Source organism: Nerophis lumbriciformis, linkage group LG33, assembly GCF_033978685.3.
Source record: "Nerophis lumbriciformis linkage group LG33, RoL_Nlum_v2.1, whole genome shotgun sequence".
In the NCBI taxonomy this organism is placed as follows: Eukaryota; Metazoa; Chordata; class Actinopteri; order Syngnathiformes; family Syngnathidae; genus Nerophis; species Nerophis lumbriciformis.
Genome location: NC_084580.2, coordinates 25,425,986 through 25,449,000, shown reverse-complemented (window position 1 = coordinate 25,449,000; position 23,015 = coordinate 25,425,986). Strand labels below are relative to the sequence as shown.

Sequence of the window (23,015 nt, the reverse complement as noted above, 5' to 3'; positions counted from 1 at the left end):
CGTACCTCGGTGTCCCGAATCTGTCCGAGACAAAACCAGACCCCGGTGTCCCGAGTCTGTCCGAGACAAAACCGGACCCCGGTGTCTCGAGGCTGTCCGAGACAAAGCCGGACCCCAGCCTCCCGAGTCTGTCCGAGACAAAATCAAACCTTGGTGTCCTGAATGTGTCCGAGATAAAACCGGACCCCGGTGTCTCGAGTCTGTCCGAGACAAAACCGTACCCCGGTGTACCGAGTCTGTCTGAGACAAAACCGGACCCCGGTGTCCCAAGTCTGTCCGAGACAAAACCGAACCCCGGTGTCCCGAGTCTGTCCGAGACAAAACCGGACCCCTGGTGTCTTGAGTCTGTTCGATACAAGATCGGACCCTGGTATCCCGAGTCTGTCCGAGACAAAACCGGACCCCTGGTGTCTTGAGTCTGTCCGATACAAGATCGGACCCTGGTGTCCCGAGTCTGTCCGAGACAAAACCGGACCCCCGGTGTCCCGAATCTGTCCGAGACAAAACCGGACCCAGGTGTCCCGAGTCAGTCCGAGACAAAACCGGATCCTGGTGTCCCGAGTCTGTCCGAGACAAAATCAAACCTTGGTGTCCTGAATGTGCCCGAGACAAAACCGGACCCCGGTGTCCCTAGTCTGTCCGAGACAAAACCGGACCCCGGTGTACCGAGTCTGTCCGAGACAAAACCGGACCCCGGTGTCCCAAGTCTGTCCGAGACAAAACCGAACCCCGGTGTCCCGAGTCTGTCCGAGACAAAACCGGACCCCTGGTGTCTTGAGTCTGTCCGATACAAGATCGGACCCTGGTGTCCCGAGTCTGTCCGAGACAAAACCGGACCCCTGGTGTCTTGAGTCTGTCCGATACAAAATCGGACCCTGGAGTCCCGAGTCTGTCCGAGACAAAACCGGACCCCTGGTGTCTTGAGTCTGTCCGATACAAAATCGGACCCTGGAGTCCCGAGTCTGTCCGAGACAAAACCGGACCCCTGGTGTCTTGAGTCTGTCCGATACAAAATCGGACCCTGGTGTCCCGAGTCTGTCCGATACAAAATCGAACCCTGGTGTCCCGAATCTGTCCGAGACAAAACCGGACCCCGGTGTCCCGAGTCTGTCCGAGACCAAACCGGACCCTGGTGTCCCGATTCTGTCCGAGACAAAATCGAACCTTAGTGTCCTGAATGTGTCCGAGACAAAACCGGACCCCGGTGTACCGAGTCTGTCCGAGACAAACCCCTTCCGACGTGTCCGTGGTCTGGACTACATGGTGCTGCTTCACCATCTCTGCTTTGTCTCTTGCAGCCACCTGGAGGCGTACGTGAGTCGCTTGCAGACGAGCGGCGTTTCTTTTCCTGCCCACGTGCCCACGGCCCTGAGAGACGTGGAGGAGGGGGCGGTGAACCTGCGCAGAGTCGGCCAGACCCTCGCCGCCCTGAAAGGTCAGTGGAGTCCAATGTGGAGACTGGGTTGAAGGGAAATGTGCAACTACCTAACATTTTGGTACCACTGGGTTCTTCTGCAATCCCCCAGAGCCGTCCAGGACCTAAATGGGTTCAGTTCTGACCTCATAGATGCTAAAAAACAGACCAGAGTCCTGGTTGGAGAAAGAAGGACTAAAGAAGTAGAAATAATGGCTCCGTGTGTTTGTCCTCCAGAAGAGTTTCCAGAACTGCAAGTGAAGATGCGCTCAATGCTCCGGTTGGAGATGGACGCGGTGCGGTTTTTGAAGGAGGAGCCCCAGAAGATGGACTCCATGTTGAAGAGGGTCAAAGCCCTGACTGAAGCTCTCAGCTCCCTCCGCAGGTACTTCTTCCTGTTTCTTTCCTTCTTCAAGCCTCCGACTCACATCTCTTTCTTCATCAGATGCGTGTCGGAATCAAGTCCCGCAGCCAGGGGGGAGTCCGTAAGAGTCCTGGAAGCGGACCAGGAGCGGAGTCCGCACACCTCCCCGAAACCGCAGCCCCGAAACCGGGCTCCACCTGGTCTACCTTCCACTTTAGCGCAGCCTGAGCTGGTGTTTGCAGGCCCAGGTTCTCCGGTCTCAACACGCCGAGTGAAGACCACCGTGATCCAAGCCCACCAGCATAGTCCGCCCCTGACGCCCACCCACGGACGAGACCTACCAACCGTGGCTAAGGTAGCATTTGAAAAGTGCTGAACAAGAAATGCAAACTACTACATGTGTCCAGTACCAAAATATATTACTCTCGGATGAATATCTGAAAAATGTCTTTAAAAATGTTAGCATGCTAACGTTAGCATACATAAACCACCAAACTATGACTAGTGTATACCTATAAAAATTAGCTAAAAAAAAAAGCTATAATGCTAACAGGTAGCATTCGTCAAGTAACACAATATAAGATACTGAGGTGTATACCTGCAAAATAAAAAATAAAAGCAAATAAAAACATAAAAGTTATGAGCAAAATTTGCTAAAAATTAAAAAAAGCTTACATGCTAACAGTATTATGCTAACAAAAGCCCATTTACAGCTAGCATTAGTGAAATACCAAAAAATAGGACATTAAGTTGTATTAAAAAAAAGTTAGCATGCTAATTTTAGCATGCTAAAATACTAACGGTAGCATGTGTCCAGTACCAAAATATATTACTCTGTGATGAATATCTGAAAAATGTTAGCATGCTAACATTAGCATACATAAAGCACCAAACTATGACTCGTGTATACCTATAAAAATTAGCTAAAAAAAAATAGCTAAAATGCTAACAGGTAGCATTCGTCAAGTAACACAATATAAGATACTGAGGTGTATACCTGCAAAATAAAAAATAAAAGCAAATAAAAACATAAAAGTTATGAGCAATATTTGCTAAAAATTAAAAAAGCTTATATGCTAACAGTATTATGCTAACAAAAGCCAATTTACAGCTAGCATTAGTGAAATACCAAAAAATAGGACATTAAGTTGTATTAAAAAAAAAGTTAGCATGCTAAAATACTAGCGGTAGCATGTGTCCAGTACCAAAATATGTTACTCTGTGATGAATATCTGAAAAATGTTAGCATGCTAACGTTAGCATACATAAAGCACCAAACTATGACTCGTGTATACCTATAAAAAATAGCTTAAAAAAAAATAGCTAGCATGCTAACAGGTAGCATTCGTCAAGTAACACAATATAAGCTACTGAGGTGTATACCTGCAAAATAAAAAATAAAAGCAAATAAAAACATAAAAGTTATGAGCAAAATTAGCTAAAAAAAATTAAAAAAAAAAAAAAAAAAAGCTTACATGCTAACAGTATTATGCTAACAAAAGCCCATTTACAGCTAGCATTAGTGAAATACCAAAAAATAGGACATTAAGTTGTCTTAAAAAAAAAGTTAGCATGCTAATTTTAGCATGCTAAAATACTAACGGTAGCATGTGTCCAGTACCAAAATATATTACTCTGTGATGAATATCTGAAAAATGTTAGCATGCTAACGTTAGCATACATAAAGCACCAAACTATGACTCGTGTATACCTATAAAAATTAGCTAAAAAAAAAAGCTATAATGCTAACAGGTAGCATTCGTCAAGTAACACAATATAAGATACTGAGGTGTATACCTGCAAAATAAAAAATAAAAGCAAATAAAAAAAATCAAAGTTATGAGCAAAATTAGCTAAAAAATAATACAAATAAAAAGCTTACATGCTAACAGTATTAAGCTAACAAAAGCCCACTGACAGCTAGCATTAGTGAAATACCAAAAATAGGACTTTAAGGTGTTTATAAAAAGCTAGCATGCTAATTTTAGCATGCTAAAATACTAACGGTAGCATGTGTCCAGTACCAAAATATATTACTCTGTGATGAATATCTGAAAAATGTTAGCATGCTAACGTTAGCATACATAAAGCACCAAACTATGACTCGTGTATACCTATAAAAATTAGCTAAAAAAAAAATAGCTAAAATGCTAACAGGTAGCATTCGTCAAGTAACACAATATAAGATACTGAGGTGTATACCTGCAAAATGAAAAATAAAAGCAAATAAAAACATAAAAGTTATGAACAAAATTTGCTAAAAATTTAAAATTAAAAAAAGCTTACATGCTAACAGTATTATGCTAACAAAAGCCCATTTACAGCTAGCATTAGTGAAATACCAAAAAATAGGACATTAAGTTGTATTTTTTTAAAAAGTTAGCATGCTAAAATACTAGCGGTAGCATGTGTCCAGTACCAAAATATATTACTCTGTGATGAATATCTGAAAAATGTTAGCATGCTAACGTTAGCATACATAAAGCACCAAACTATGACTCGTGTATACCTATAAAAATTAGCTAAAAAAAAAAAGCTATAATGCTAACAGGTAGCATTCGTCAAGTAACACAATATAAGATACTGAGGTGTATACCTGCAAAATAAAAAATAATACAAATAAAAAGCTTACATGCTAACAGTATTAAGCTAACAAAAGCCCACTGACAGCTAGCATTAGTGAAATACCAAAAATAGGACTTTAAGGTGTTTATAAAAAGCTAGCATGCTAATTTTAGCATGCTAAAATACTAACGGTAGCATGTGTCCAGTACCAAAATATATTACTCTGTGATGAATATCTGAAAAATGTTAGCATGCTAACGTTAGCATACATAAAGCACCAAACTATGACTCGTGTATACCTATAAAAATTAGCTAAAAAAAAAATAGCTAAAATGCTAACAGGTAGCATTCGTCAAGTAACACAATATAAGATACTGAGGTGTATACCTGCAAAATAAAAAATAAAAGCAAATAAAAACATAAAAGTTATGAGCAAAATTTGCTAAAAATTAAAAAAAAAAAGCTTACATGCTAACAGTATTATGCTAACAAAAGCCCATTTACAGCTAGCATTAGTGAAATACCAAAAAATAGGACATTAAGTTGTCTTAAAAAAAAGTTAGCATGCTAAAATACTAGCGGTAGCATGTGTCCAGTACCAAAATATATTACTCTGTGATGAATATCTGAAAAATCTTAGCATGCTAACGTTAGCATACATAAAGCACCAAACTATGACTCGTGTATACCTATAAAAATGAGCTAAAAAAAAAAAGCTAAAATGCTAACAGGTAGCATTCGTCAAGTAACACGATATAAGATACTGAGGTGTATACCTGCAAAATAAAAAATAAAAGCAAATAAAAACATAAAAGTTATGAGCAAAATTTGCTAAAAATTAAAAAAAGCTTATATGCTAACAGTATTATGCTAACAAAAGCCCATTTACAGCTAGTATTAGTGAAATACCAAAAATAGGACTTTAAGGTGTTTATAAAAAGCTACGAGCTAATTTTAGCATGCTAAAATACTAACGGTAGCATGTGTCCAGTACCAAAATATATTACTCTGTGATGAATATCTGAAAAATGTTAGCATGCTAACGTTGCATGCAAACTATGACTCATGTATACCTATAAAAATTTGCTAAAAAAAAAAATGCTAGCATGCTAACAGGTAGCATTCGTCAAGTAACACAATATAAGATACTGAGGTGTATACCTGCAAAATAAAAAATAAAAGCAAATAAAAACATAAAAGTTATGAGCAAAATTTGCTAAAAATAAAAAAAAAAGCTTACATGCTAACAGTATTATGCTAACAAAAGCCCACTTACAGCTAGCATTAGTGAAATACCAAAAAATAGGACATTAAGTTGTCTTTAAAAAAAAGTTAGCATGCTAAAATACTAGCGGTAGCATGTGTCTAGCACCAAAGTATATTACTCTGTGATGAATATCTGAAAAATGTTAGCATGCTAACGTTAGCATACATAAAGCACCAAACTATGACTCGTGTATACCTATAAAAATTAGCTAAAATGCTAACAGGTAGCATTCGCCAAGTAACACAATATAAGATACTGAGGTGTATACCTGCAAAATAAAAAATAAAAGCAAATAAAAATTATGAGCAAAATTTGCTAAAAATTTAAAAAAGCTTACATGCTAACAGTATTATGCTAACAAAAGCCCATTTACAGCTAGCATTAGTGAAATACCAAAAAATAGGACATTAAGTTGTATTAAAAAAAAGTTAGCATGCTAATTTTAGCATGCTAAAATACTAACGGTAGCATGTGTCCAGTACCAAAATATATTACTCTGTGATGAATATCTGAAAAATGTTAGCATGCTAATGTTAGCATACATAAAGCACCAAACTATGACTCGTGTATACCTATAAAAATTAGCTAAAAAATAGATAAATAAATAAATAAAAATAAATAAAAAGTTAGCTTGCTAACCGGTAGCATTCGTATACCTGCAAACTTAGCAAAAATAAAAAAAAAAAAAAAAATTAGCATGCTAATATGAGAATGTTAATGAAAATGTCACATCTTGAAGAGATTTAGTATTTGGGGCCAATTGGAATGTGTGTAGAAAACGAAAGTGAAAGTGAAAGTGAAAGCAAAAGTGTTTACTAGAGCGTGTGTTGAAGGTGAGTCCTCGCAGTCGAGAGGGAAGCCCCGCCCTGCAGAAGCGGCCCGGTGGTCCTGACACCGTCCGCTCCAGTGAAGTTCACAGGTCCAGTGTGCCAGAACCCAGTCACACCTCGGACCAGGTCCAGACTTGTGTCCAGGACGCCAGCAGAGCCCCCGAGGTGACTTGTATTATATATAGCTGAAGGTTTCCATGACAACCGTACAAAGTGTGCTCACTAGTGAACGTTGTGTGTCGTGGACAGACTGCAGGGAGAGAAAGTCCGGAAGGAAGTCCCAAGCGGACCTCCCAGGTCACCGAGGACTTGGACCAAGTCCTCCGGGAGGCCCGGGCCAGCCTGACCAAGTCCACCCCGGAAACTAGTATGCATACATCTATAAAAAGGCTTTTTTTTTTAAAAAAAAAAAGGGTTTTTAAGCCTTTTTTAAAAGCGTCCACAGTCTGTGGTGCCCTCAGGTGGTCAGGGAGAGCATTCCACAGACTGGGAGCGGCGGAGCAGAAAGTGTAAACAAATATTATATATTACTTACACGCACAAAGTCTCCAAGGCATATTAGAGGGTGTCCAGTAACAAACGTGTCCGCATCATTCATCTGTGTTACGAGCTTAACTAAAAATTTTTGGGGGTTCCCTCCCGGATTGACAAAATTGACGTTTCCGTATTGCGTGCTAATGTTAGCATCCTAGCTTTTTAGTTCATTGTGCAGGTGTGCGCCTCAGGGTCAAATATTGTATTACTGGACACATGCTAACTGTTAGCATGCTATCTTTCTAGCAAATAATACAGAGGCAAAAATAGTGTTACTTAACGCTTGCTAACTGTTAGCATTTTAATGTTAGCATTCTAGCTTTATAGCTAATTTTACAAATTTGCACACCAGAGTCCGAAAACAGTGTTACTTCACACATGCTAACTGTTAGCATCATAATGTTTGCATGCTATCTTTATAGCAAATTTTACAGGTATGCACCTCAGAGTTAAAAAATAGTGTTGCTTTACGCTTGCTAACTGCTAGCATAATAATGTTAGCATGCTATCTTTTTAGCTTAGAGTCAAATATTTTGTCACCTGATGAATGTTGAATGTTAGCATGCTATCTTTTGAGCAAATTTTACAGGTATGCACCTCAGAGTTAAAAATAGCGTTGCTTTACGCTTGCCAACTGTTAGCATATTAATGTTAGCATGCTATCTTTTGAGCAAATTCTTACAGGTATGCACATCAGAGTCAAAAAAACGGTCACTTCACACATGCTAACTGCTAGCATAATAATGTTAGCATGCTATCTTTTTTAGCTTATTTTGTAGGCACACCGCTCAGAGTCAAATATTTTGTCACTTGATGAATGTTGACTTGTTAGCATGCTATCTTTTGAGAAAATTTTACATGTATGCACCTCAGGGTCAAAAATAGTGTTACTTTACGCTTGCTAACTGTTAGCATGCTAGCTTTATAGCTCATTTTACAAATTTGCACCTCAGATTCAGAAACAGTGTTATTTCACACATGCTAACTGTTGGCATCATAATGTTTGCATGCTATCTTTTTAGCAAATTTTACAGGTATGCACCTCAGAGTTAAAAAATAGCGTTGCTTTACGCTTGCTAACTGTTAGCATATTAATGTTAGCATGCTATCTTTTGAGCAAATTTTACAGGTATGCACATCAGAGTTAAAAAAACGGTCACTTCACACATGCTAACTGCTAGCATAATAATGTTAGCATGCTATCTTTTTTAGCTTATTTTGTAGGCACACCGCTCAGAGTCAAATATTTTGTCACTTGATGAATGTTGACTGTTAGCATGCTATCTTTTGAGAAAATTTTACATGTATGCACCTCAGGGTCAAAAATAGTGTTAATTTACGCTTGCTAACTGTTAGCATCATAATGTTAGCATGCTATCTTTTTTAGCTTAGAGTCAAATATTTTGTCACTTGATGAATGTTGACTGTTAGCATGCTATCTTTTGAGAAAATTCTACATGTATGCACCTCAGGGTCAAAAATAGTGTTGCTTTACGCTTGCTAACTGTTAGCATGCTAGCTTTATAGATAATTTTACAAATTTGCACATCAGAGTCCGAAAACAGTGTTACTTCACACATGCTAACTGTTAGCATCATAATGTTTGCATGCTATCTTTATAGCAAATTTTACAGGTATGCACCTCAGAGTTAAAAAAAACTGTGTTGCTTTACGCTTGCTAACTGCTAGCATAATAATGTTAGCATGCTATCGTTTTAGCTTATTTTGTAGGCACACCGCTCAGAGTCAAATATTTTGTCACTTGATGAATGTTGACTGTTAGCATGCTATCTTTTGAGAAAATTTTACATGTATGCACCTCAGGGTCAAAAATAGTGTTAATTTACGCTTGCTAACTGTTAGCATCATAATGTTCGCATGCTATCTTTTGAGCAAATTTTACATGTATGCACCTCAGAGTCAAAAATAGTGTTACTTTACGCTTGCTAACTGTTAGCATTTTAATGTTAGCATTCTAGCTTTATAGCTAATTTTACAAATTTGCACATAAGAGTCCGAAAACAGTGTTACTTCACACATGCTAACTGTTAGCATCATAATGTTTGCATGCTATCTTTATAGCAAATTTTACAGGTATGCACCTCAGGGTCAAAAATAGTGTTACTTTACGCTTGCTAACTGTTAGCATTTTAATGTTAGCATTCTAGCTTTATAGCTAATTTTACAAATTTGCACATCAGAGTCAAAAACAGTGTTACTTCACACATGCTAACTGTTAGCATCATAATGTTTGCATGCTATCTTTATAGCAAATTTTACAGGTATGCACCTCAGAGTCAAAAATAGTGTTACTTTACGCTTGCTAACTGTTAGCATATTAATGTTAGCATTCTATCTTTTGAGCAAATTCTTACAGGTATGCACATCAGAATAAAAAAAAAACGGTCACTTCACACATGCTAACTGCTAGCATAATAATGTTAGCATGCTATCTTTTTTTAGCTTAGAGTCAAATATTTTGTCACTTGATGAATGTTGACTGTTAGCATGCTATCCTTTGAGAAAATTTTACATGTATGCACCTCAGGGTCAAAAATAGTGTTGCTTTACGCTTGCTAACTGCTAACATGCTAGCTTTATAGATAATTTTACAAATTTTGCACCTCAGAGTCAAAAACAGTGTCCCTTTACACATGCTAACTGTTAGCATCATAATGTTAGCATGCTATCTTTTAAGCAAATTTTACAGGTATGCACCTCAGAGTTAAAAAAATAGTGTTGCTTTACGCTTGCTAACTGCTAGCATAATAATGTTAGCATGCTAGCTTTATAGCTAATTTGATACGTTTGCGCCTCGGAGTCAAAAACAGTGTGCCTTCACGCATGCTAACTGTTAGCATATTAATGTTAGCATGCCAGCTTGTTTTGCAAGTATGCACCTCGGAGTTAAATCGAAAGATAAAAACAAACGTGTTAGCTTGATGCTACTGATTAGCATTGGTGATTTGACATGGCGATTGCAGCGCCTCCAAATGTGTTCATAAGAACTAGCACTAAGCTGGTGTGTAATACTTAAAGCGTAAACACTTTGTAGGGCGCAACAACAGACAAGACCTTAGTAGTAACGATGACACGTTGTTGCTCGACTCGTTTAGCAGAAGCAGAAGCGTCTCCGAGCAGCAGACGGAGCCCCCGGACGCAGGTGGAGAAACCTCGGCGACCCAGCGTGGAGAAGAAGCCGAGTCCCGACCCGGGTCACAGTTCCCCGAGTCCCCCGAGGAGGTCTGCTGATCAGTATGCATGACTGGAGTGGAATCCGTGATTTTTATTGGGTGGTCGTTGTTTGTCAGGTCGCAGGCCCTCAGCAGCGGTGTAGCCGCGGGAAGGACTGGAGAAGTTCTCTTCACCGCCAGGAAGGAAGCTGCTGGATCACAGGTGTGTCCAGGTGCCTTGACTGAATGTCACACCAATACTTTATTCACACCTTCAATGTATTCTGGTTTGGTACACCAAACACCTCCAGTCCCCCAGTACCTGGGGACCAAAGTACACCAAATACCTCCAGTCCCCCAGTACCTGGGGACCAAAGTACACTAAATACCTCCAGTCCCCCAGTACCTGGGGACAAAAGTACACTAAATACCTCCAGGCCCCCAGTACCTGGGGACAAAAGTACACTAAATACCTCCAGGCCCCCAGTATTTGGGGACAAAAGTACACCAAATACCTCCAGAACCCCAGTACCTGGGGACCAAAGTACACTAAATACTTCCATGCCCCCAGTACCTGGGGACCAAAGTACACTAAATACCTCCAGGCCCCCATGACCTGGGGACCAAGGTACATCAAACACCTCCAGTCCCCCAGTATCTGGGGACCAAAGTACACTAAATACCCCCACCCCCCCAGTACCTGGGGACAAAAGTACACTAAATACCTCCAGTTCCCCAGTACCTGGGGACAAAAGTACACCAAATACCTCCAGACCCCCAGTACCTGGGGACCAAAGTACACTAAATACCTCCAGGCCCCCAGGACCTGGGGACCAAGGTACATCAAACACCTCCAGGCCCCCAGTATCTGGGGACAAAAGTACACTAAATACCTCCAGTCCCCCAGTACCTGGGGACAAAAGTATACCAAATACCTCCAGGCCCCCAGTAACTGGGGACAAAAGTACACTAAATACCACCAGTACCTTGGAACCAAAGTACACTAAATACCTCCAGGCCCCCAGTACCTGGGGTCCAAAGTACACTAAATACCTCCAGGCCCCCAGTACCTGGAGACCAAAGTACACTAAATACCTCCAGGCCCCCAGTACCTGGGGACAAAAGTACACCAAATACCTGGGGGAAAAAGTACACTAAATACCTCCAGGCCCCCAGAATCCGGGGACAAAAGTACACTAAATACCTCCAGACCCCCAGTACCTGGGGACCAAAGTACACTAAATACCTCCAGGCCCCCAGTACCTGGGGACCAAAGTACACTAAATACCTCCATGCCCCCAGTACCTGGGGACCAAAGTACACTAAATACCTCCAGGCCCCCAGTACCTTGGGACCAAAGTACACTAAATACCTCCAGGCCCCCAGTACCTTGGGACCAAAGTACACTAAATACCTCAAGGCCCCCAGTACCTTGGGACCAAAGTACACTAAATACCTCCAGACCCCCATTACCTGGGGACCAAAGTACACTAAATACCTCCAGGCCCCCAGTACCTTGGGACCAAAGTACACTAAATACCTCCAGGCCCCCAGTACCTGGGGACCAAAGTACACTAAATACCTCCAGGCCCCCAGTACCTGGGGACCAAAGTACACTAAATACCTCCAGGCCCCCAGTACCTTGGGACAAAAGTACACCAAATACCTCCAGGCCCCCAGTAACTGGGGACAAAAGTACACTAAATACCTCCAGGCCCCCAGTACATTGGGACCAAAGTACACTAAATACCTCCAGTCTCCCAGTACCTTGGGACAAAAGTACACCAAATACCTCCAGTCCCCCATGACCTGGGGACCAAGGTACATCAAACACCTCCAGCCCCCCAGTATCTGGGGACAAAAGTACACTAAATACCTCCAGGCCCCCAGTACCTGGGGACAAAAGTATACCAAATACCTCCAGTCCCCCAGTAACTGGGGACAAAAGTACACTAAATACCACCAGTACCTTGGAACCAAAGTACACTAAATACCTCCAGGCCCCCAGTACCTGGGGTCCAAAGTACACTAAATACCTCCAGGCCCCCAGTACCTGGGGACCAAAGTACACTAAATACCTCCAGGCCCCCAGTACCTGGGGACAAAAGTACACCAAATACCTCCATACCCCCAGTACCTGGGGACAAAAGTACACTAAATACCTCCATGCCCCCAGTACCTGGGGACCAAAGTACACTAAATACCTCCAGTCCCCCAGTATCTGGGGACAAAAGTACACTAAATACCTCCAGGACCCCAGTATCTGGGGACCAAAGTACACTAAATACCTCCAGGCCCCCAGTACCTGGGGACCAAAGTACACTAAATACCTCCAGGCCCCCAGTACCTGGGGACCAAAGTACACTAAATACATCCAGGCCCCCAGGACCTGGGGACCAAGGTACATCAAACACCTCCAGGCCCCCAGTATCTGGGGACAAAAGTACACTAAATACCTCCAGGCCCCCAGTACCTGGGGACAAAAGTATACCAAATACCTCCAGGCCCCCAGTAACTGGGGACAAAAGTACACTAAATACCACCAGTACCTTGGAACCAAAGTACACTAAATACCTCCAGGCCCCCAGTATCTGGGGCCCAAAGTACATTAAATACCTCCAGTCCTCCAGTACCTTGGGACCAAAGTACACTAAATACCTCCAGGTTTCCCCAGTATCTGGGGACAAAAGTACACCAAATACCTCCAGACCCCCAGTACCTGGGGACAAAAGTACACTAAATACCTCCAGGCCCCCAGTACCTGGGGACCAAAGTACACTAAATACATCCAGGCCCCCAGGACCTGGGGACCAAGGTACATCAAACACCTCCAGGCCCCCAGTATCTGGGGACAAAAGTACACTAAATACCTCCAGTCCCCCAGTACCTGGGGACAAAAGTATACCAAATACCTCCAGGCCCCCAGTAACTGGGGACAAAAGTACACTAAATACCACCAGTACCTTGGAACCAAAGTACACTAAATACCTCCAGGCCCCCAGTATCTGGGGCCCAAAGTACATTAAATACCTCCAGTCCTCCAGTACCTTGGGACCAAAGTACACTAAATACCTCCAGGCCCCCAGTATCTGGGGCCCAAAGTACATTAAATACCTCCAGTCCTCCAGTACCTTGGGACCAAAGTACACTAAATACCTCCAGGTTTCCCCAGTATCTGGGGACCAAAGTACACTAAATACCTCCAGGCCCCCAGTACCTTGGGACCAAAGTACACTAAATACCTCCAGACCCCCAGTACCTTGGGACCAAAGTACACTAAATACCTCCAGTCTCCCAGTACCTGGGGACAAAAGTACACTAAATACCTCCAGGCCCCCAGTACCTTGGGAGCAAAGTACACCAAATACCTCCAGTCCCCCATGACCTGGGGACCAAGGTACATCAAACACCTCCAGGCCCCCAGTATCTGGGGACAAAAGTACACTAAATACCTCCAGGCCCCCAGTACCTGGGGACAAAAGTATACCAAATACCTCCAGTCCCCCAGTAACTGGGGACAAAAGTACACTAAATACCTCCAGTACCTGGGGACCAAAGTACACTAAATATCTCCAGGCCCCCAGTACATGGGGACCAAAGTACATCAAACACCTCCAGTACCTGGGGACCAAAGTACACCAAACACCTCTTTTAATAATCCATGATCTCTCTCAGTCGTCCTCAGACGAGCTTCCAACGGCGTCTCCAATCATTCCGGTTCTCCATACACCCGGCCAGCTCCGTAGAGCTTTCAGCTCCCGCATCTTTCATGATCCCTAACATATATTGTCCGTCACATGACATAAACCATCTCCAGGTGTACCTGAAGTACCACACAGACATGATTCATGTCCGTGTGTTCCTCTGCAGAAGGACGTGGGAGACAAAGAGACGTCTGTTGTTCCTCAAGCTAAACCCCCGAGACAAGCACCAGAAGTCAGACCTAAACCTGTGGACGCTCCTGCGGACCATGAAGCTGGCCGGAGGTTTATGAAAGAACTGCAGGTACAGTACAGAACGGTACGATACGGTAGAGTATGAAAGCATAAAGGCTTCTTTACCAGTTAACGTACCCACTTTGCAGAAACTATGGGTTTTAGGGTACAACCTCACGAGTAGAAAGGCTCTGACCAGGGTCAGGTCCATGTAGACGTGCACTGTTTATATTCTTAGAACTGGTGACATTTGAAGCTGATATAAACAATATTTGATTCATTATTTAATCTCAATTCATCTTAGGTTACTCCAGAAACGCCCAGCAGTACTTTGCCAAGTGAGAAAGGTATGTTCGAAGTCCAACCAAAGACACTTCCAGAAGCAAAGGTGCCTGGTCAGAATCCCTCGCCGACAATGAACACCAAGTCAAAGTCCCATGTAGAACCTCCTAGTGGTTGCCTTGACTACCATTCGATGACTGTCGCATCAGGGGGAGTCTATAAATCTGGGCAAGGGTCTCACCAGAACGAAGAAAACAAAATAGTCGAACACGAATCGAAGTCTAACGTTATGCGGACTCCGAAGAGTGAGGAACCTCCAAGTGCAGTCTCCAAAAATGATCAAGTCCAAAACATCGAGGAACGTTTGAGCCAAGATAAAGATGGCGTGTCTCGGGTGGCCAGAACGGGTGATCGGGCAACCGTCCGTTCAATCCCAGAAAACACGATTTTAACAACAGGCACGGAAATAGCTGCTGAGCTTGAGAAGTGTGCTCGCAGTTCATCAGACTTGCAAACGCTGCAAAGACCACAAGCTTCAGGTGTTTGTGTCCAAGAATCGTCGCCAGACCGTAAGCAGGACCCAAATGCAGACACGGACGGAAATGGCAAGCAGCCAACCCAAAAGCTCGATTTGCAGCACTCTGAAGAAGAAGGGAGTTTGAGTCCTGATATTTTAGACGAAGGGGGATCACCTCCCCCACCTCCTCCAGCCAGTAAGATTGCCCTTCGCTTGGCAAAGAAAAAAATCAGAGCACTGTCCAAAGAACAAGATCTGGACCGAGTGAATGTCTCTGGCACCCAAACAACAGCAGCGTTAGGAAAAGCGGTGCAGCCCATTGGTCGGGTTTATGATAACCAAGGTTTTGAGGACAATGACAAGCAGCCCTTTAATGACCTTCAGTCAGACTTTAAGCGCCTGTCTACGATCTTTGAATCAGAGGAGGATCTGGATCGGATTGTTTCTCCAGAGAGTCCTGTGGAAGAGGAGGATGTTGAGCAAGTCTCCTTAGCAAATATAAGCTCAGGATCCAAAGACATTTCACTGCCAAACCGACCTCAAACAGATAACTCTGTGGATGGAAACCAAGACAGGAGTAAACCAGGCAAGGCAGTGACTAAATTTAAATTCAAGTTTCCCAAAAGCAAACTGGCTAGTATTGGCCTGACCATTCGATCAGGGAAAACCGAAAAGAAGACTCCTGAAGTGGCTGTACCGAAACAAGAGGAAGTAACGACATCAGACCGAAAGCCTGAGTCCAAGAAACTGAGCAAAAAATCTGGCAGGTTTAGGATTCCTGGGTCCAAACAAAACCTCAGCCATGACAAGCTCAATGGAACTAGTCCAGATTCTTCTTTTACCAGTGAACACGTCTTTAAGCCCAAGTCCCACAGCCAAGCAGAAGAGCTGAGTAAGACAACGTCAAACTCCTTTGACAGTTTAGATGAGTCCATTAAACGTCTGGAAATCAGCAAGGACAGTTTCAGAAGGTCTTCCTCTTCTGTGGCTCCCTTTCCTGCTGCATTGCCCGTCTCTTCCTCCAGTGACAGGGCTCGTTCTTCAGGCAAGGTCAGGCGACAGAGGGAAGGAAGCCCATCAAAGAGGCCGGCCCCTGAGATCCCCACCAGCCCAAATTCACCCAAGAGCAAGAGGGTCAAACCACAACCTCCAAACTAACCAGTGAAATCCTCTACCAAGAAACAGGTTTGACCTAGCCGGTTAGTTTCATTGGTGATGGAAACTTTGGTGTTCTGGGGTTTCTGGTGAGGGTTTCTCTACGCTAGCAGGAAAAAGCTTATTTTACAATTCCATGCTAGAAAAAGACCAGGGCAGGTCTATGTTCCGTCTGTAACATCCTTGGATTGGTCGTTAATAGGAAGATCACCATCCTGATAGCAAACACCCTTTCCAAAAACCCTTCAGTGTTTTCATTTGCAACTTTACTGGCTTGAAGTCACTTCACACGTGGACAAATGCAGCTTTCTGCTCACATGTTCGTACTGCCTCTCTTCTGCATTTTGTTCAAGAGGCGAACTACAACCTGGACCGGTCTCTGGCCATTCACAGGGTGACTTTGATAGGTCTTCGACTGGCGGTCAAGCTCTTTAGCATCAACGGCCACCATTAAGTACCATTCCGAAGTATTTCAACCTTTTGGTGGTCATGTAAGACCTAAACTTGGCAGAGGTCTCTCAAATGAGGTGCCTGTAGTTTCATTTCAGTATAAGACCGTGGGTCCAGGGTGTAGCTACCTCTTGCCCAAACCACTTTCAGCTTTTTCTGCATCTTCCAGACCATGTTTTGTCTTGTCGGCCTTCCTGGGTTTCACTATCAGCAATGACCAAGGTTTACCTTCTCATTTACTGACCTGACTCTGTACGCTCTCCTCTCTTCCTTCCGGAAATCATCCTAACAGACCACCGGCTCTTCGGCCCAGCGATCCCACATCACCACGTCTTGTCGTTCAATTCCCTCTTCAGGCTCACCTGAGAAGGCGCCCAAGCCTGCCCAGAAGAAACCCAGTCAGGTAAATATCAGGAACTCAAACAGAACAGAAAAGTGCAGCCATGTTCCAACTGAGAACTTCAGCGGCCTCGTTTCCTAGTGGTTTCTATAGGTTAAGATGTTGTACTCGGGTTGTTGCCATTTGGTTTTCTCTTGTCGTCATTTTCCTCTTCCCTTCTTTCTATCCACTCCGTGATCTTGCTACCACACCCGAGTGTCCTTTGACCCTGCATGTTCATTGGCGAGAGCCATTGTCCGTGGACTTGCAGTGAGTTGTGGATACTTTACTGTGTTTATCTTTTTGACCCCCAGTTGTTGAAACGATGCGGGCGCCTACCGTTGAATCTTTGGAACCGTGTGTCAAACAGTCGGTACCGCATGCTTGTTCAGACCCTCCAGGAGTTAGCGCCAATTCAGCCAAACCCAGGGACCGCAATGTCAACTATAGCACCAAAACTCTCCTATCAACTGGAGAGTTAATAGGAACTCTCTTGTTCCTTTTAACTCTAGGTTGACATACAGTCCTTGTACTTGAAGTACTAGTACACAAAGTACTAGTACTAGGCTGACATGCAGTATTCCTGTTTACAGGCCGACTGCAGACGTTGTCGAGTGGCTGAGGATTTGAACCAATCAGGCGCAGCGTTGCGTGCGTCTAAGATTCCCGCCCTGTGTCGTAGTTTGGGGGCGGAGCTTCCTTCTACCGACTCCGTAGCCACGCCTCACTGCTCGGAAGCCGCTTCCTCTTCCTCCTCCTCCTCTTCGCCATTCACCGCTTCGTCTTCCAATTCCTCGGGCAGAAAACACCTTCTCGTCTCTTCCCCTTCCTTTGGCCCGCCTTCTTCCTGGCCCAAGTCTCTGATCCCGTCCCTGAATTTGACTCGTCTGCTCCCCTCGTCTAGTCGAGTCCCGCCGACTCCCGACCGTGAACCTCACCGGAGCAAGCGTCAGCGCCGCCCTGGCTCCGCCTCTGGCTCCGCCTCTCAGCTCACCTGCTACTCGTCTTCGTCCTCACCGTGCTCCTCGTCTTCGTCCTCGCCGCGCTCCCCCTCCCCTTCCTCCTGTCTCCTGCACGCCGTGGTGGCGAGTCATGGAGGGCGGAGTCTCCCGGCGTCTTTGTCCAACGGCGCTACTCGCAGCAGGAAATACGTCAAAGGTAGCGACGCACAGCGCTGCTAGCCACCAAGTACGCTAACACAACAAACCAAACATGCTAACACAACAAACCAAACATGCTAAGTTATGAGTCATGATAACACAGAAGGGCCATTTCACCAAATGCTAACAGTTAGCAGGCGTCAGGTATCAAAAAGATATGACCTCTGAGTCTTACACCAGCAAAATTAGATTTAAGAAAAATGCTAACATGCTAACATTAGCATGCTAAAATGCTAACAGGTGTCAGGTTTCAAAAGATATGACCTCTAAAGCTTACACCTGCAAAATGAGATTTTTAAAAATAGCTAGCATGTTAACATTAGCATGCTCAAATGCTAACAGTTAGCACGCGTCAGGTATCAAAAGATATGACCTTGGAAGCATATACCTGCAAAATAAGATTTTTTTTTATTAAAGCTAGCATGCTAACAGTTAGTAGGCGTCAGGTATCAAAAGATATGACCTCTGAGGCTTACACCTGTAAAATGAGATTAAAAAAAAAAAAAATTGCTAGCATGCTAATGTTAGCATGCTAAAATGTTAACAGTTAGCAGGCGTCAGGTATCAAAAGATATGACCTCTGAGTCTTATACCAGCAAAATTAGATTTAAAAAAAATGCTAACATGCTAACATTAGCATGCTAAAATGCTAACAGTTAACAGGTGTAAGGTATCAAAAAAATATGACCTCTGAGGCTTACACCTGCAAAATGAGATTTAAAAAAAAATATTGCTAGCATGCTAACATTAGCATGCTAAAATGTTAACAGTTAGCAGGCGTCAGGTATCAAAAGATATGACCGCTAAAGCTTACACCTGCAAAATTAGAATTAAAAAAAAAAATGTTTTTAATGCTAACATGTTAACGTTAGCATGCTCCAATGCTAACAGTTAGCACGCGTCAGGTATCAAAATATATGACCTTGGAAGCATATACCTGCAAAATAAGATTTATTTTTTTTAAAGCTAGCATGCTAACAGTTAGCAGGTATCAAAAGATATGACCTCTGAGGCTTACACCTGCCAATTAAGATTTTTTTCAAAATGCTAACATTAGCATGCTAAAATTCTAACAGTTAGCAGGCGTCAGGTATCAAAAAGATATGACCTCTAAAGTTTACACCTGCAAAATGAGATTTAAAAAAAAATGCTAGCATGTTAACATTAGCATGCTCAAATGCTAACAGTTAGCAGGCGTCAGGTTTCAAAAGATATGACCTCTGAGGCTTACACCTGCAAATTTAGATTTAAAAAAAATATTGCTAGCATGCTAACGTTAGCATGCTAAAATGTTAACAGTTAGCATGCATCAAGTAGCAAAATACATGACTGTAAGGTGCATACCTCAAACATTAGCTAATACAAAAGATGCTAATGTTAGCATGCCAACCAAAGGTTATGACCTTTATGATCTAGGAAAAAGAAGCTAGTTTGCTAACGTTAGCTTGCTAATATGCTAAAGTATGTATCAAATACGAAAATATGACTCTGCAAAATATGCTAATAAGATAGCAATGGACTAAATATGATCACAATAAAGTATATCTTTCAAATATGAGGTACTTTATTGTTGTAAATAACACCACATGCAAATATTACAATATCATTTTTCATCAAAACATAAATATTCATTCATTTCATCATTCCTTAAAATGTTCATTTTTTATGCTGACAGGAAATTTTATTTTGTCAATAATTATTGTTTGTGAATAATGTATATTATTATTATTATGTTTACATTTTTGTATTAGAGATATTTTATGTTTATAATATGTGTATATATATATATATATATATATATATATATATACATATATATGCATATATATATATATATATATATGTATATATATATATGTATATATATATATATATGTATATATATATATGTATATATATATATATATATATATATATATATATATATACATATATATATGTGTATATATATATATATATATATATATGTGTGTGTGTGTGTGTGTGTATAATACAAACATTGCGTAGAAGTTAGCAAGTGGAACAAATGGCATCTTTTTTTGTTAAATCTTATTTTAATTTTATTATAATTTTTTTACGAAGTCACAAAACTGTCGGAGCACGCCAGGAAGTTGTTACGTTTTCAAATGTCGCAAACTTTTTGTCGTGTTCTTAAAGTTTAACAAAATGAAACAAATGTAACAAAGTAATATTTGAATCGCGAAAATCAATTTTGGAAAATCTGCGAGGAGGTGGCGACTTGTCCAGGGTGTACCCCGCCTTCCGCCCGAATGCAGCTGAGATAGGCTCCAGCGACCCCAAAAGGGACAAGCGGTAGAAAATGGATGGATGGAATTTTGTAAAATGTAACGTTTTAAGAACTAGCGTGAAACTCCAGCTTATTTTGTTAGGACGATGTAACGATCGGAACCAAAGCTAAGATGAAAAAAGACGTTTTAATTTGAATAACGAACTACGCAAATTAATATCACTTATTTCTATTTTTGATGTGTACTTTTATACTAATGGAGATTTTTAACGAGATACTTTCAGTGAGAAGTAAAATGTGTATTATGATCGGAAAAACTTCCTTCCAGTCAGGAACAAACTAAATATTACTAACAAAATAATGTACGTGTATTTAAAGTATCCGATATTGAAAATCATTTCTGAAAAGTGGAGGACTTCAGTTATTAGCGTAACATGTCATCTTATTGAACCACGGAAACATAACAATCGTAAAATGCGATCTTTAAGTACAGAAACATAACAATCGTGAAATGCGATCTTATTTAAGTACGGAAACATAACAATCATAAAATGCGATCTTATTTAAGTACGGAAACATAACAATCGTGAAATGCGATCTTATTTAAGTACGGAAACGTAACAATGGTAAAATGTGATCTTATTTAAGTACGAAAACATAATCGTAAAATGCGATCTTATTTAAGTACGGAAACATAACAATTGTAAAATGCGATCTTATTTAAGTATGGAAACATAATCGTAAAATGCTATCTTATTTAAGTACAGAAACATAACAATCGTACAATGCGATCTTATTTAAGTACGGAAACATAACAATCGTAAAATGCGATCTTTAAGTACAGAAACATAACAATCGTGAAATGCGATCTTATTTAAGTACGGAAACATAACAATCGTAAAATGCGATCTTATTTAAGTACGGGAATGTAATGTAAAATGCGATGTTATTTAAGTACGGAAACATAACAATCATAAAATGCGATCTTATTTAAGTACGGAAACGTAACAATGGTAAAATGTGATCTTATTTAAGTACGAAAACATAATCGAAAAATGCGATCTTATTTAAGTACGGAAACATAACAATTGTAAAATGCGATCTTATTTAAGTACGGAAACATAACAATTGTAAAATGCGATCTTATTTAAGTATGGAAACATAATCGTAAAATGCGATCTTATTTAAGTACGGAAACATAACAATCGTAAAATGCGATCTTTAAGTACAGAAACATAACAATCGTGAAATGTGATCTTATTTAAGTACGGAAACGTAACAATGGTAAAATGCGATCTTATTTAAGTACGAAAACATAATCGTAAAATGCGATCTTATTTAAGTACGGAAATGTAATAATCATAAAATGCGATCTTATTTAAGTACGGAAACATAAAAATCGTGAAATGCGGTCTTATTTAAGTACGAAAACATAATCGTAAAATGCGATCTTATTTAAGTACGGAAACATAACAATCATAAAATGCGATCTTATTTAAGTACGGAAACATAACAATCGTAAAATACAATCTTATTTAAGTATGGGAATGTAATAATCGTAAAATGCGATCTTATTTAAATACGGAAATGTAATAATCGTAAAATGCGATCTTATTTAAGTACGGAAACATAATCGTAAAATGCGATCTTATTTAAGTACAGAAATGTAATAATCGTAAAATGCGATCTTATTTAAGTACGGAAACATAACAATCGTAAAATGCGATCTTATTTAAGTACGGAAACATAACAATCGTAAAATGCGATCTTATTTAAGTACGAAACATAACAATCATAAAATGCGATCTTATTTAAGTACGGAAACATAACAATCATAAAATGCGATCTTATTTAAGTACGGAAACATAACAATCGTGAAATGCGATCTTATTTAAGTACGGAAACGTAACAATGGTAAAATGCGATCTTATTTAAGTACGAAAACATAATCGTAAAATGCGACCTTATTTAAGTACGGAAACATAACAATCATAAATGCGATCTTATTTAAGTACGAAACATAACAATCGTAAAATGCGATCTTATTTAAGTACGGAAACATAACAATCGTAAAATGCGATCTTATTTAAGTACAGAAACATAACAATCGTGAAATGCGATCTTATTTAAGTACGGAAACATAACAATCGTAAAATGCGATCTTATTTAAGTACGGAAACATAACAATCGTAAAATGCGATCTTATTTAAGTACGGAAACGTAACAATGGTAAAATGCGATCTTATTTAAGTACGGAAACATAACAATCATAAAATGCGATCTTATTTAAGTACGGAAACATAACAATCGTAAAATGCGATCTTATTTAAGTAAGGAAACATAATCGTAAAATGCGATCTTATTTGAGTACGGAAACATAACAATCGTAAAATATGATCTTATTTAAGTACGGAAATGTAATAATCATAAAATGCGATCTTATTTAAGTACGAAACATAACAATCATAAAATGCGATCTTATTTAAGTACGGAAACATAACAATCATAAAATGCGATCTTATTTAAGTACGGAAACATAACAATCGTGAAATGCGATCTTATTTAAGTACGGAAACGTAACAATGGTAAAATGCGATCTTATTTAAGTACGAAAACATAATCGTAAAATGCGACCTTATTTAAGTACGGAAACATAACAATCATAAATGCGATCTTATTTAAGTACGAAACATAACAATCGTAAAATGCGATCTTATTTAAGTACGGAAACATAACAATCGT

At 40.8% G+C, this 23,015-nt stretch overlaps 1 protein-coding gene across 4 annotated transcripts in view; it reads left to right on the top strand.

Moving 5' to 3' along the window:
- Nucleotides 1-18,844, top strand: part of kiaa1217 (KIAA1217 ortholog) — a 106,463-nt gene extending 87,619 nt beyond the window's left edge. For 2 of the 4 annotated variants that reach the window (XM_061928263.1, XM_061928267.1), the window contains 11 exons: nucleotides 1,299-1,435; nucleotides 1,652-1,799; nucleotides 1,860-2,133; nucleotides 6,444-6,605; nucleotides 6,690-6,807; nucleotides 10,091-10,217; nucleotides 10,286-10,370; nucleotides 14,018-14,167; nucleotides 14,387-16,066; nucleotides 16,779-16,889; nucleotides 17,770-18,844. In XM_061928263.1, the coding sequence (XP_061784247.1) occupies nucleotides 1,299-1,435; nucleotides 1,652-1,799; nucleotides 1,860-2,133; nucleotides 6,444-6,605; nucleotides 6,690-6,807; nucleotides 10,091-10,217; nucleotides 10,286-10,370; nucleotides 14,018-14,167; nucleotides 14,387-16,039 (2,854 nt within the window). In that variant the 3' untranslated portion in view covers nucleotides 16,040-16,066; nucleotides 16,779-16,889; nucleotides 17,770-18,844. Of the gene's footprint in view, nucleotides 1-1,298; nucleotides 1,436-1,651; nucleotides 1,800-1,859; nucleotides 2,134-6,443; nucleotides 6,606-6,689; nucleotides 6,808-10,090; nucleotides 10,218-10,285; nucleotides 10,371-14,017; nucleotides 14,168-14,386; nucleotides 16,067-16,778; nucleotides 16,890-17,458; nucleotides 17,710-17,769 lie in introns of those variants that run through there. The other 2 variants (XM_061928265.1, XM_061928264.1) reach the window with 2 other exon arrangements.
- Nucleotides 18,845-23,015: the final 4,171 nt, after the last annotated feature.